The sequence below is a fragment of the Macaca thibetana genome, chromosome X (assembly GCF_024542745.1).
Source record: "Macaca thibetana thibetana isolate TM-01 chromosome X, ASM2454274v1, whole genome shotgun sequence".
Classification (NCBI taxonomy): domain Eukaryota; kingdom Metazoa; phylum Chordata; class Mammalia; order Primates; family Cercopithecidae; genus Macaca; species Macaca thibetana.
Genome location: NC_065598.1, coordinates 27,531,129 through 27,546,710, shown reverse-complemented (window position 1 = coordinate 27,546,710; position 15,582 = coordinate 27,531,129). Strand labels below are relative to the sequence as shown.

The following is a 15,582-nucleotide window of genomic DNA, read 5'->3' as shown; positions in this document are numbered from 1 at the left end:
TTTCATCCTGGAGATGTTAATATGCAGCCCTCTAGGACATGGAAAACCAAAGCAATCAAAATGCTTCTTACCAAGAGAACGTTACTTACTTGATAAGAAACTTTTTGAGGATATACATTTTTTATATTGTGTGTTGGGAGAATCTTCCCCAGCTAGATGCAGCTCAACTAGATGCTCCTAGAAAATGTGTCAAGGACTTCCTCATTCACTCCCATCAAAACACCTATCCCTTGCTTTGAGTTTGTCAAATTACACTCAAGATAACCTAGTCTAAACACCCTATTAATGGAATGGACTCTGCCATGATATGAATGTGTCTCCCAAAAAGGCAACTGTTAGACACTTAATCCCCAATCCAATAGTATCGTGAGGTAGGGCCTGATGAGAAGTAATCAGGCTGTGAGAGACTTGCCCTTATAAATGGATTAATACCTTTATCACAAGAGTGGGTTTGTTTCGAAAAGTATGTTTGGTCCCTTTTTCTCTCGCTTTCCCTTTCTTACTACCTCACTTTCTGCCATGGGATGGCCCAGCAAGACATCCCTCCCTTGATGCCACCAAACGCCTTGATCTTGGAACTTCCCAGCCTCCACTACTGTGAAAAAAATTCTTTTCCTTAAAAGTAACCCAGTCTCTGGCATTCTATTATAGCAACACAAAATAAAATAACACAGGCTCTGTCTTTCCAAGGCCAGAGCAAAGAGTGCCAGTAAAGTGGCTTCTGAGCATCCCATGTTAAGACAGTATTTTTCTCAGAAACTTGCTGGAGATGATGTGCATAGAACACGTGGTTTGTGGTCAATTGCACTGGAGTTAGGAGAGCACAGGAAACCTTTCATTCCTGCCCCAGGTGAAGATTTCTTTCTGGTTTATCCATGAGCCCAGGCAACTGCTATAATTACTTGTCCATTCCAGACCTTAAGTCTTTCAACCCTGAACATGTCTTCAGAGAGGATGGCCACTGCTCACCACTCTCAGAGCCTCATCTTACCAACCAAGCACAGTGGCTCACACCTGTAATCCCAGCACTTTGGGAGGCAGAGGCAGGCAAATTGCTTGAGTCCAGGAGTTGGAGAACAGCCTGGGCCACATGGCGAAACCCTATCTCTACTAAAAATGTAAAAAAATTAACCAGGCACAATGGCGTGCACGTGTAGTCTCAGCTACTCTGGAGGCTGAGGTAGGAGAATCACCTGAGCCTAGGAAGTTGAGGCTGCAGTGAGTTGTGATCCCATCACTGCACTTCAGCCTGGGTGACAAGAGTGAGGAAAAAAAAAAAAAAAACCACAACTGATTCACACTGAAAGACTTTCAATTTCCCAAACCTCCAATCCCACTTGCCTTAAGATATTTACATTTGATGCTCTCATCTAGATAACCCTCCCCCTACATTCTCACTTTCTTTGACTTGTCCTTTAGGTCTTAGTAGGTATCTCACCATATTCCTTATGTAATATCTACCCCTAGATTCTAAAATCCAGTGGGCACAGGTAGATCTTCCTTATCCTGACATCCTAGCACAAGGCCTTCCAAAGAGCAGATGCTCAATTAATGTTTGAGGAATAAATGAACCAGTGGGCAAAAGGCCTAATTTATTACAATGTAATTATATATTCTTGAATAATGTAAGCATATCCTGGCATATATATCTTAATTTTACATAACAACAGAATAAAAGTCAATAAGGAATGTAATAATTAGCCATCTTTTACTCTTTTCTCTATTTCTTTTCTTTTTTTTTTGAGATGGAGTCTCACTCTGTCACCCAGGCTGGAGTGCAGTGGCGTGATCTCAGCTCACTGCAAGCTCCGCCTCCCGGGTTCACGTCATTTTCCTGCCTCAGCCTCCTGAGTAGATGGGACTACAGGAGCCCGCCACCACGCCTGGCTAATTTTTTGTATTTTTAGTAGAGACGGGGTTTCACTGTGTTAGCCAAGATGGTCTCGATCTCCTGACCTCGTGATCTGCCTGCCTCGGCTTCCCAAAGTGCTGGGATTACAGGTGTGAGCCTCCGCACCTGGCCCTCCTTTCTCTATTTCTTGATCCCATTTATTACACTCCTAAATTATTTCACATTGAATTAGGAAATGCCCAATTTACTACCATGCTATCATGTTTCGATCACTAAATAAATGGAGAGTTTCCCAATTTGATTTATAAAGCAATACATCGCTTACTCTTAATCTCACATACGGCAAAATTTGAGCAATGTCATTCACAAACTTAGATAATGAAGCTACTTTAACCATCTATTAAAGGAACATCATCTTTAAAAAATTCCAAGTCATCACATAGAACATTAACACAAACATGTTATTCACCTTGTTGTCTCCAGTCCCACCCTGACCTCCCACAGCTCAGAATGTGGATTTCTTTTCAAACACAAAGTGAAGAATCTGCCTCAGACTTTACTGCAGTTGGGAGGAGTTGCTGGACTTAACCTTGGAACGTGCACCGGCCGTGGCACTAATGCGAGCCTTGGCTGCAACTCTGGCTCTGGCTCTCTCTTCCTCATCTTGCAAAGCCTCTGTATACCAGGTGGAGAATTCACTGGGAACTGTATTATTTACCTTGGCCAAAAACTCAAGAACTTTCATCTTGCTGGTTTCGGCATGGGCTCTTGGGCCCCATAGGAATTGATAGCGTGGAGGATCACTGTTGGGCACTTGCTGGTACTCCAGGTAATTTTCTTTCACCAAATCTTTGGTAAGGAGCTTCCTGGGCTCCCCAAAAATGAAGTGCTCAATTCCATCATATAACCCCATCATATTAAACACTTTCCAGATTTCCTCCTCAGCAGCACAATTACCCTTTGTGAAGATAATACCCAGGACAGTCATCAGCAGGCCAGTCTTGGGCACGCTTGTTTCATCACTCAGCCTTGCATCACAGTCTAGATCTAGTTTGTTGATCAGGACATAGATGTGCTTATTAGGCTCCACTTCCTTCAGGTCAAGACCAAAGATCAGCTCTAGGTGCTCAGAAGCTCTCCTCAGGATTACGGGGAACTGGCTCTTGCACATATGGGTCACATTTCTCAGCATATCTGCCTTTGTAATGGGCTCTTTCATTTGGTACTTGTACAGCAAGTAATGCACCAACATAATTACTTTCTCACCTAGAGGGCCTCTGGGAAAGTTATCAGTGGCTGCTAGATCTTGTGTGCATCTTGGCCTTTCTTCCATTTGGTCATTGACTCCTTCGGTATGTCTTGCGTGTGAAGCAGCTGTAGCAGATGTGCTGATGGATAGGGCTTCCCAAAGTCCATGGGGATTGTTGGCTGTCCCATCAAGTGAACTCTGGGAAACATCCTTCAAACAAGAAGAAGGGGAGGGGGGGTATTCTTCCTCCTCTTCTAAAATGGCCAGAGCATCTATCAAATCTTCCAGCCCTCCTCGGGCCTGACGGCGTTTTTCCCTGGCACGGAGTTTACTCTTCTGACCTCGAGGCATGATGACTCCGTTCAGGTGCAGCAGCCAAAAGGGCAGGTGATCCCGTGACCTGAAGGAGAGAAGATAAAGTGGGGTGTGCCCATTCAGCAGAGAGATACAAGTTTAGCTTTACTGATGGCCACCTCTGCAAGTTTTCTTGGTGCATTACTCAAGGAAAAACAAGGCCCCTATTCTTTGATTTCCCTGCCCCCTGAGTACTCTGTGAAATAACTAGGGTGTGTTTTAGGTTGCCACTTGCCAGACCTGCCTGGGGCTTACTGGGTGATGACAGCCAGGCCTGGCAGGTCCAGGCTTTGTGGAGGCCCCTTTGTTCTTGGGTAGGGACTCTTTTCTCAGTTCACATTCAGAACTGTCCTCTTGATTTCTGGTAGGTTCTGGGATCCCTCTACTTGACTGACCTCTCATTTCAGTCCCCTCATTTCCCTGCTACCCTGGTGGAGAAACTGAAAGAGAAACTCATCTGATCACACCTGCCTGAGGACATCTAGGATGACTACAACAGAAAAACTCCGAGGGACCTTCTGTATTCTGGGATCCTTAGTGTTCTCATTCTTCACTCAGGGTTTTCACCTTGGCTTCTACTAGGGTCTGGGACTTCACCCTGTGATGACCTGAGACCTATCCCCTCAGAGCAAGGCCCTCAGATCTCTGAGTTACGAAAGGATAAAGTCAGCCTAACATATCTACCCCACAGTCCCTCAGGGTTGACAGCACAGATGGAACTCTGTGCTGTCCCCTTTTGATCTGGGGTGGATGGCTCCCTCAGAACTCTGGATTCTTTTTAGTCTTCTTAGGGCTCGGGACTCCTCCTCTGCTGACCAGAAGCTGGCACTCTGGTCCAGTGCCCTCCTCTCCCTGAGTTCTCACCAGAATTCAGAAGGTGCTTCATCAGGCCCTGTCCTGGACCTGTCATGAATCCATGGGGCCCCAGTCTTTTGGAGTGGAAGTCCCCCTCAAACTTCACTCAAGATCTTTGTATCCCCTTTTGGCAAGGCCTGGAAATAGCTCCTCTGACAACCTAAACCTCTTTACTTCTTTGAGAAAGCAGTAATGGAATTCAGAAAGTGTCACAATAGCCACTCCTACCTGGGGCCTCCCTGGGCTGAGAGCAGGGGCAGACTCTGTTATGAACCCCTCTCTTTTGTGGTGGGTGGTTCCTTCTGATCTCACTCAGTTTCCTCACCTTTACTTCTGTTGGGGCCTGGGACTCTTCCATCTGCTGGCCTGAGGCCATAACCTTGGTCCAATGCTGTCCTCTCCTTGAATTTCCAAAGAGGGAATTCAGAGGGTGCTATATAAGAGGTTTTTGCCCAAGGTTGGCTACCACTAACAGCAAGAGCATGGCTATTACCCTTACACCTCACAAAGGGTTTTTATCTTAACTCCTAGGAGGGCCTGGGACTCCTCCTTCTGCTGATTTAACACCTCCCTCTGGCACCAGTTTTTTAACTTCCCTAAAACTCCAGAGGTGGAACTCAGAGAATGTTATATCTGGCCACTCCATTCATGGGCTTCTCAGGCCTGACAGCAGGAGCCTAGATGTTGTGGGGCCCTTCTGATCTGGTGTGAATAGTTGCCTCAAATATTAGGGTCTTCACCATCACTGTTGGAAGGTCTGGAACCCTGCTCTCTACTGGTCTGATGCCAAAGCGTGGTTCAATGCTGTCACCTCCCAGGATCCTGGGAATTCAAAGGGCACTACATCAGAGGATCCCTGTCCAGGGCCTCCCAGGGCTTACACAGGGCTGGGATTCTGTTGGCCCTTCTCTCTTCTGGTATAAATAGTGTCCTCAGATCTCACTTAAGGTTGTTAACTCCTGACAGGACCTGGAAATCTCTGGAACTCTCTTTTCTGCTGATTTGAGGCTACCCTGCTCAGACTAATGCCTTCATTCTTCTGAGAAGTTAGAGTCAGAAGTTGGGGAAGCCAATTCTAGCCACCCATATGGGACCTACTGCTGAGAGCAGGGGTGCAGCTCTTAGAAGTAAGGGGGTGGCTTGTGTTTTGTGGGAATGGGGAATTCTGACAGAAGTTGCATAGTGGTCTTTCATTGACTCCGGGGGACGTATGACTCCTCCTCCTCCTGTTCTGAGTTATTCGGCTTTAAAAAAAAAGCCTCGTCCCCAACCACCTCACCCCACAGTCCTATATCCCTGGACTACAGAGGGTGAACTGAGGAGGCTTCTGGGCCTAACATCAAGGCATTGGCTTAGAAACATTAACAGCAGGGGTGGTCTCTGTGCTGAGCAGTCTGTTATGGAGTGGGTGACTCTTTCAAAACTTCATCAGGGTCTTCATTTTTATTCCTTTTAGTCTGGGACTCCTCCCTCTGTGGATCTGAGAATAACACCTGGCCCAATGCCCCTACCTCACAGTGAGAAGTGATGTAAATTTTACTACAGATCATCTGATAACTTTGCAAATGGCTAGTGCAGAATCACCTTTATAAAAATTTTCAGTTGATTGGAATCAAGTCAGGGTTATAACAGTAATGAAGATAGAGATTTGGACTCAACCTATACTTGTTACCTGCAGTCAATTCAATAAGGAACTGCAGCATCTACAATGGTTCTCCATCTGCTCTGGAAATACTTGCCTTGAAAACCAGCACCCTACAACAGTGTTTGGTGGCAACAAAGGCCACCAGACACAGCAACAAAAAATCCACTCTCTGTTCTGCAAAGAAGTCAGTGATGGTAGGAAGTATTTGGAGCTGGGGATAATATCTGGACCCTTTTTTAAAGACATATGCACACTCAGCCTTTTAGTTACAGAGTCATTGAGGTAGTTAGTCTCAGGAAATCTCTCCTCCAATTCCCCCCTCCTTGAATCTACACTATGCCACTACTCATTGGTACTACTTGCCCTGTTTTAAATGTCATTAATCATCAATCACATCCATTTGCACAGCTTCAACCTCAGTGGTGGGAGGGCCACATACTCAAGGGGGCCACATACCCAAGGGCCACATACACTCTTTCTTATCAGGCATCAAGACAACTCTCAACCCTGCTACACTGGAAAGGGTGCAATGAACCACCAGAGTATTGAAGAGATGTAGCTCTCCCAGAATCAATTAATATCATAACTGGGTGATACAGGGGAGCAAGCCACACTCTGCCTGAGAAGTGGGAAGGGAAGACTCTAGCAGAGCATGCCTCTGGACAGCTCAGCCTACAACTTCATGCTGATAATGATGATTCAGAGATTGCCAAGCCTATTCAGAAAAGTTGTCCAAGACACCACCAGTTTCCTCACCTTTACTCCTTCTGGTCCCATTGCTACCCCATGGCTGAACTCTGGATACAGATCCCTGACTACCTCATGCCCTGAATTCTCTGGACTTTATTCAGCTTATGATCTCTCTTGTGGATTCTGGAAATTGTTCTAGTGCCTAGTTTTCCTAATGTCCTTTACTAATTGAGGTTTTCTTGTTAAGGCACATTTCCTAGAACCTTGTCATTCCGAGTAAATCCTTTCTTCTCAAAGTAAAAAGAAATGTGTTATTGAAATATCAAAATTCTAAGGCATATCGTGGAGCAATATGTAAACAGTTATCCTTAGGTGCATATTGTGGAGCAATATGTAAACAGTTATCAATGTATATTTAAAACTCACAATGACCAGGCACGGTGGCTCCCAACTGTACTCCTAGCTACTTGAAAGGCTGAGGCGGGAGGATTGCTTGAGTTCAGGACTTCTAGGCTGTACTGAGTTATGATCACACCACTGCACTCCAGTCTGGGCAACAGAGCGAGGCACCGTCTCTAAAAAAAAAAAAATAAATAAGTAAATAAAAATTAAGAAGAAAAAAGAGCAAACAAAACAAACAAAAAAACCCTCACAGTGTATTTTTGTTGCACATGTATATAAGAAAAAGCCTATAATACATTTAGAAATACTACATGCAGGATTTAAAAAATGTGGTTACATTTGAGGAGGGATTGAATTTTGGAGGGACATAGTAAGGAAGTGAAATTTTGATTTATCCGTATTAGAATTTTTGGCAACAAGAATACATGCACTATTTTCTTGGTAGTTAAAATATTTAAATAATAATAACAATGGAATTATTAGTTGTGTATTATACAGAAAAAGTATGTATGAGATGCAATGGGAAAAGGCTGAAATCTGAATGGCTTAACACACTAAAAGTTTATCTCTTATGCAAATAAATTTTGACATGAATTAATAGGGGTTTTTTGCTGTCAGGTGTCCCAGGGATCCATGTTGCTTCTATACTGTGGCTCCATATCTCAGCATGGAAGAGAAATCATGGAGGTGGCAGACTGGCTCTCAAACACTTTGATCTGAAAGGGAAAAAGCATGCTACTGTTCATATTTCAGTGTCAAGGGGGGGTAGTCACATGACCTTTCCAAACTACAAGTGGACTGGCAATGTAGTCTCCATATGAACCAAGGATGGAAAGCAAGACACAAAGTGGATGAGCACTTGCAGTCTGTCCAATTAACTATTACAATAGTACATGCTCAATAAAAGCTACTAATATAAATTTGTTATGACAACAGCCTTCTTAAGTCTTGGAGGAGTTTCTGAGAATATCAAATATCTTTGCTAAACAACATTTCCTAATGTCTATATGTGACAGGTAATTTCAAATCCAGAATCACACTAATTTTCAAAACAATCCTGTAAATCTCAGCAAGGAGGGTTCACCCCGCTGCACTCAACAACACCTTTCTGCACTGACCTTTTCAATGACCTCTATGATCTCAAGAGACTGAAAAATTTCTTCTTTCTTTTGATGAAAACATAACTTGTGAGTCTCTGCTACCCACCACCTGATGAACATGTACACTTAAGCACATGTACAGGTGCCTTTAGGTGCAATGAAAAACCAGGATTTTCCCTTGGGGCAGATACAGACAAGAATCAAGAGAATGATAGCGAATTATGTTTTTTCTTTTCTTATCAAAGCTGGCATGTCTGCCAGAGAGACATATTCTACCTCTGTGGGAGACTGAATAATTGCTCCACGAAGCTTCACGTATCCTCATTCCTGAAACCCATGAATATGTTATGTTACATGGCCAAAGGCACTTTGCAAATATAATTAAAATTATGAAACCAACCTGAAAATAGGGAGATTACACTGGATTGCCTACATGGGCCAAATCTAATTATACGAGCCCTTACAAGCAGAGATGTTTCTCCATCTGGAGGCAGAGAGAGAAGTTAGAGAAATTCCAAGAATGAGACAGGTTCAATGTCCCAAGTCTGACTCAAAAGTAGAGGCCCACACGCAAAGACCAGAGACAGGCCTGGAGAAAATATAGCAGCTCCAACTGATAGCCAGAAAGAAGACTTACTCCTCACTCTTCTTACAACCACTAAGAACTGGGTTCCTAATAGAATGACCTGAATAAGCCTGAAATGGGATTCTTCATAGTGTGTCCCAATAAGACACACTTATTGTCAGGCTTTGACAGCTTGATTTGGGCCTGTGTAACCCCGAGCAAAGAAACCAGCAGAACCAACCCATACTTCTCACCTACAGAAGGGTGTTATAATCAATATGTTATTTAAAGTGTCTTACTGTATGGCATTTGTTATGTCAGCATAGAAATCTACTATATGCTCCTAGTATACCAGGATTTATAGGAATCCAATTTCTGGACATGGTTGATACACAGTCATTTCCTAGGTCTTTCCTTATCCACCACTTGAGACAGAGGCTTTGATACTTTACCATTCAGTTAAGCTCACTTATTATAGATTCAGTGCCAGTCTCAAATAAGTCACCAGATTACATTCTCCTCTCTTTCTAACTTCATCTGCTTTCTAAACCTCCTCTCTAACTTCAGAGTTATCTTTCAAGGTTAGATTCTGTTCCAAGTCTGACTTGACTCACAGGTAGACTCGGAAAAAATCTTGAGTGTGGCGGAATTACCCAGAGCAGATGAGTAGGTATGTAGTGTTCACTGCCAAAGTAAACAATTACATGGAAGGGGCTGTTATCAGAGAAGTTCCAAGTGAGCAATGTGACAAAACAGAGGACATCTGCAGGGAGTTGGAATGCTCTGAGTCAGGAGAAGGGAAGGAAGGTTATTCTGGGCTTCCTTTCCCATAGGGAGCAGGGTGCAGCCTTCATGGAAGGAAGCAGGGAAGAGCTGGACAGCAGGTAAGGATCCAGATTTGGGCACAAGGACTCACAGGGGCTGACTCAAGGAAAGAACAGTGTAATTTGGGAAGTGCTGGATCTGGTCCCACGTGCCAGCACCTGGGCAAAATCAGCTCCCAAAGAACCCTGGAGCTAGGGGTGGATGGACCCTACGAAAATGAGGCCCACAGGCAGTCTCCAAATGGTGTTCAATTCTCATTTTCTCCATTATTTATTATATCTGGATTTAGTACACTGGCCACAGGTTCCTTCTTTTTATTGCCTAGAGAGACGGTGCAGTAGTGAGAAGAGAAATGAATTAAAAGACAGAACATCTGCTTCATGCAGGAAGGAGTGGAACAATGTGGGTTCTAAACAAATTCAGACTATGGTTCTAATTTTGACACTTATGAACCACATGAAGTCAGGAAAATTGCAAAGCTCTATGAGGCTCAGGCTTTACGTGAAGTGACCCTGATAAGCCTTGCCTTGTAGGATTTCTGGGTTATATGTAATGTATGAAAACTCTGGGCACAGTGCCTAGAATTTACTGCATATTTAATAACTAGCATTTGTTACTATTATTAGTTTGACCCCAGGTCCTATCAAAATCTCTGTGATTGTTTTTAAAGCAAGAGATGTCTGAAAATATGCAGCACTCTATGATACAGCACACAAATCAGCCAAAAATGCCGCTTAGCAAGTAAAACTCAGTTATTTACTATGCAAATTTGAGGATTTCTTATTTATTGTGGGTGTGGGGTAGTCCTCCCCAGTTGGATTCAATTTAAGACTCCTATAATTTATGTCAAAGACTAATTTCTTCCATCCCTTCAACTATCCTTCCATCCAAACCACCCCTATTTTCATTTCTTTCACTCGCATCAAAAATCTAGCCCTCACTTGAGTTTGCCAAATGATACTAAAGACAACCTAATAAAAATGCCCTTTTAGGAACAACACACACCAGGTCCTGTTGGGGTGTGAGGGGCAGGAAGAGGGAACCTAGATGATGGGTCAATAGGTGCAGCAAACCACCATGGCACACGAGTACCTATGTAACAAACCTGCACATTCTGCACATGTATCCAGGAACTTAAAGTACAATTTTTTTAAAAAGCCCTTTTAATTAAGTGGGTTTAGTGGGCTTTGTTTCCCCAGGCCAGAGCAAATAATGCCAGCACAATGGCTTTTGAGCACATTCATGTCAAGTAATATCACTCTTGTTTCTCAGAAGGTCCCTGGAGCTGATGTGCATAAAACATAGTTTGTGGACTGTGCCCAACTGCACTGGAAAAATGACACTGGAAAAGGATGCAAGACGCCTTCCATTCCCGTCTTACAATTACTTCTGGTTTATCTATTACCTCAAAATAACTGCTAAAAGCAGTTCTTCATTCCAGGCATTAGTCTTTTTGAGGATCTGGCCCCTGCTCACTACTCCCACAGCCTCAACCAACCCACCATCCAGACTAACAAAATTGACTGACACTGAAGGGTTTGCAGTTTCCTAAGGCCCCAAACCCACTTGCCTCAGGATACTTTCACTTGACTGCTCTGATCTGGATCTTCCCACCTTCTCTTACTCATCCTTTACTTAGGGTATATCTCACCATCTTCCTTACATGACAGCTGCTCTTAGATTTTAAAATTCAGTGCGTGTGCTTGGGTCTTATTTATCCTGACATTCCCAGTACCAGCATGGTGCCTTCCCTCCAAAGAACAAATGCCCAAGTAATGTTTGAGAAATAAGTGAGCCAGTGTGCAAGAAGTCAGTTTTATTATGATGTAGCTTCTCCTACATGGTTGAATAAACTAATAATATCTAAGTATCTATCTCTTAATTTTACAGAGCAGACTAAACATAAGGGAATGCAAGCATTTATCATCTTCTACATTTTCCCTCTATTTCTTCATTCCAACTATTTTACTGCTTTTTAAAAAAATATTTCCAAGGAAATGACTAATCCACTACTATGTTATCTTGTTGGAGATCACTAAATAGGATGGAACTTTTCCTGTTTTTTTTCTATAAAATAGTAAAACTCTACTCTAAAACCTCACAAACATCAATAAATGTATGACTTATTATCACTAATAATCTTGGATTCTTAAGCTACTTTAACCTTCTATTAAAATGAACAACGTTTAAACAAATATCCAAGTTACCCAGAACACGTTATGTACTGTGTTATAACGAGACACAGCCAACCCTCCACTAGTGAAACACTGACTGTCCTCTTCAAAAACACAGTAAAGCATTTTCCTCAGCCTTCACTTGGGGCAGGCAAGGCTGCTGGACATGGCCTTGGAACGCACACTGGCCATGGCAGCAGGACAGGTCCTGGCTGCAATTCTGGCTTGGGATCTCTCTTCCACATTTTTCCAAAGCCTCTTCATAATGGGATGGGAAGGCACTGGGGACTGTACCATGGATCTTGGCCAAAAACTCTAGGACTTTCATCTTGCTGGTTTCAGCAAAGGCTTGTGGACCCCACAGGAATTCATAGCTTGGAGAACTGCTTTTGGGCACTTCCCGATACTCCAGCTACTGCTCTTGCACTAAATCTTTGGTGAGGAGGTTGGTGAGGAGGTTCCTGGGCTCTCCATAGATGAAGTGCTCCTGCCTCTAGTATACCCCCATCATATTTAGCACCTTCCAGACTTCCTCTTCAGGGGCACGATTCCCCTGGCTGAAGATCACACTCAGGATGGTCATCAGCAGGCCAGTCTTGGGCAAACTTCTGTTAGGATTCAGTCTTGTATCATGGCCTAATTCTAATTTGTTGACAAGGACATAGACGCTCTTGTTGGGATCCACTTCTTTCACGTCAAGGCCAAAGACCAACTCCAGGTGATCAGAAGCTCTCCTCAGCATCTCAGGGAAGTGGCTCTTGTATGTCTGGATTACATTTTTCAGCATATTTGCCTTTGCAACAGGCTCTTGCATCTGATACTTGTACAGCAGGTAATGCATTAACATAGCGATCTTCTTATCTATAGGGCCTCTGGGCCACTGCCCAGTGGTAGCCTGGGCCTGTGAGGCATTTGACCTTTCCTCAACTTGGCTGTCGATGCCTTCAATAGATGCTGTGCATGAAACAGCTGCAGCAGTGGTGGTGGCTAGAGCTCTCCCAGGCTCTTGCTCATTGCTGGGTGTTTTGACAGCAGATGACCTCTCAGGACTATCTTTGAAATGAGGAGATGAAGTGAGGGACTCTTCTTCCTCTGCTACAGTGACTTGAGCGCCTTCCACATCCTTGGGCTCTTCTCGGGCCTGGCAGCATTTCTCATGGGCACAGAGCTTACTTTTCTGACCCCGAGCCATGATGACTCTGCTCAGAGACAAGTAGTAGTGTGAGACAGATGGCAGGTGATGAAGTGACCTCAAGGAAAGACAGTGTGATCCTCCAGCAGGAAGATATCACTTTGACTTTATGGAAGTTGTTTCTGTAGGTTTCTTTGAGAGCATGGTTCAAGGATCCTATGAGGCTACTCTTCTCTGACGGGCCCTTCCCCTGAGGAATCAGTGGAAGTAACTAGACTGAAGCCTGCCAGTCTTACCTGCATCTTACTGGGACTGATACAGTGACTGGCAGGTCCAGACTCCATGGAGCTTCCTTTTTTTCTGGGGTAGATGATGTTTCTTTCAATTCACATTCAGGGCCATCACCTTGACTTCTGGCAGGACCTGTTATCTCACTGCTTAACTGTTTTGATGCTGACTCCCTCATTCCAAAGCGCTCACATCCTTGACTCCCCAGACAAGGAATTGAGGGGGAATCTCATGTGACCACATTTGCAGAGGGACATTGTAGAATGGCAGCAATGCAGAGATCGGTGAGACCCTCTTTATCTTGAGGTAATTAGTTTTCAGCCCTCACTCAGTCTTTACTTTTGCTTCTTGGAGGGTCTGATTGCCCTCCTTTTGCTTACCTGAAACCTATCCCGTCCAAGCAAGGCCTTCACATCCCTGACACTCCTGATAAAGATATTAGGGAGGCCTCAGATGTATCTTCCTCAGGGACCCCTAACAGGAATGACAGCACTCTTAGGGCTCTATGAATCCTCTTTTCTTCGGAAATTCAGGTTCCTCCTAATGACTCCTCACCTTGACAGCCTCATACCTTCCCCTCTGAGGACTTGAGGCCTATACCAATCAGAGAAAGGCCCTCTTTCACCTGATACCCCAGAGTATGCAGTTGGAGGGAGGAGGTGGGGTGCATTCAGAATGACAAATCTGCCCAGGCCTTCCCAAGGCTGACCACAGAGGCAGTGCCTAGCCCCATCAGTCCTCACTTTGACTTCCATAAGGGCCTGAGTCACCTCCCTCTAATGACCTGCCATCGACTGCCCTGTCAAATCTATGTCCTCATCATCCTGTGACCACTAAGGATAAAATGAGGTATATCTTAGCCTGAGAGTCATGCTGAAAGGCTACCAAGGCTCATAGTACTGGTATTCTGTTGGGTCCCCTTTGTTCTGGGGAAGAAAGTCCCCTCAGTCTTTGCTCCGGATTCTAAACTAAACTCCTGGTTACCCCTGAAGACTCTTCCCACTGCTGACCTGAATGTGCTAGCCTTAGTTTGTACCCTTCCCCAGGACCACCACCAGAATATGAAGCAAGGGGTCACGGGGGCCTTACAGCCACGCCAGGGATCTCCCAAAACTTACATGAAGGGCAGGATTCTGTAAGGCCGCCGTATTTATGGGAGGCTAGCTTCCCTCACAGCCCACACTGGGGCATTTCATTAACACGTGGCAGAGCATAGGGCTCCTTCCCCTGCTGCCCGAGGCAGACACCGTGGTCCAATACCTTCACCTCTCCGAGAGGTTAAAGGTGGAAATTCCAGCTACTCCTACTTAGGATCACCCAGGCCTGAGAGCAGAGGCTGAGTTCCGTGGGCACCCGTCCGCTATGGCAGAAAGGGAGTTTTACGGAACTCACCCTTTATTGACTCCTGGAGGGTTCTAAGACCCTAATCTCGGGTGGCTTGATGCCAACACCTTAGTCCAATGCTATCACTTCCTTGACTCTCCAGAAGAATTACCAGAGTGCCGTACCTAAGAGGATCCCTGCCCACGGCTTTTGCGGCTTAAGGCAGAGGCCGGACGGCATGGCATTCTTTCTTTTGTGGTAGGGGGTCCCCTCAAATGTTATTCAATGTCTTTGCCTTACCTCCTGGCAGGACCTGGATGCCTTCCTCTGCTGACCAGATATCAACCGCCTCAATGCAAGGCCTCACCTCCCACGGACGGCAGAAGCGGAAGTGTGTATGACATCCGGGCATCCTGCCCACGGCCCGAAGGGCTGCCAGCAAGGGAGGCGTGGTGTGACTTTCTGTGGCGCGACTTTCTGTGGCGCCCCCTTTGTTATGGAGTAGTAGTAATATTAACTCCTCCTCTCGGAAGTAAATCCATATTTTCACTCCTAGTTCATTCATTAAAGGCTCCTCAGGGAAATAATCACCCTTTATTGACTCCTGGAGGGTTCTAAGACCCCAATCTCGGGTGGCTTGATGCCAACACCTTAGTCCAATGCTATCACTTCCCCGACTCTCCAGAAAAATAATGCAGAGTGCGGTACCTAAGAGGATCCCTGCCCACGGCTTTTGCGGCTTAAGGCCGAGGCCGGACGGCATGGCGTTCTTTCTTTTGCGGTAGGAGGTCCCGTCAAATGTTATTCAATGTCTTTGCCTTACCTCCCGGCAGGACCTGGATGCCTTCCTCTGCTGACCAGATACCAACCGCCGCACTGCAAGACCTCACCTCCCACGGACGGCAGAAGCGGAAGTGTACGTGACATCCGGGCATCCTGCCCACGGCCCGCAGGGCTGCCAGCAAGGGCGGCGTGGCGTGACTTTTCTGTGGCGCCCTCTTTGTTATGGAGTAGTAGTAATATTAAGTCCTCCTCTCGGAAGTAGATTCGTATTTTCGCTCCTAGTTCATTGACTAAAAGCTCCTTAGGGGAAAAAATCACCAAACAAGCCCTGGACAGTTTCGCAAC

At 45.0% G+C, this 15,582-nt stretch overlaps 1 protein-coding gene across 1 annotated transcript; it reads right to left on the bottom strand.

The window, feature by feature from the left end:
- Positions 1-1,368: 1,368 nt before the first annotated feature.
- On the bottom strand, positions 1,369-15,358 carry MAGEB10 (MAGE family member B10). Its single transcript, XM_050777599.1, has 3 exons — positions 15,278-15,358; positions 7,072-7,220; positions 1,369-3,501 (listed from the first exon to the last, which is right to left on the bottom strand). The coding sequence occupies exon 3, from the start codon at positions 3,450-3,452 to the stop codon at positions 2,409-2,411; it is 1,044 nt and encodes a 347-aa protein (XP_050633556.1). The 5' UTR covers positions 3,453-3,501; positions 7,072-7,220; positions 15,278-15,358; the 3' UTR covers positions 1,369-2,408.
- Between the last annotated feature and the right edge of the window lie 224 nt (positions 15,359-15,582).

Excerpts from the sequence above, each read along its gene's own strand:
- MAGEB10 (XM_050777599.1), bottom strand. The coding sequence starts at position 3,452 with ATGCCTCGAGGTCAGAAGAGTAAACTCCGTGCCAGGGAAAAACGCCGT.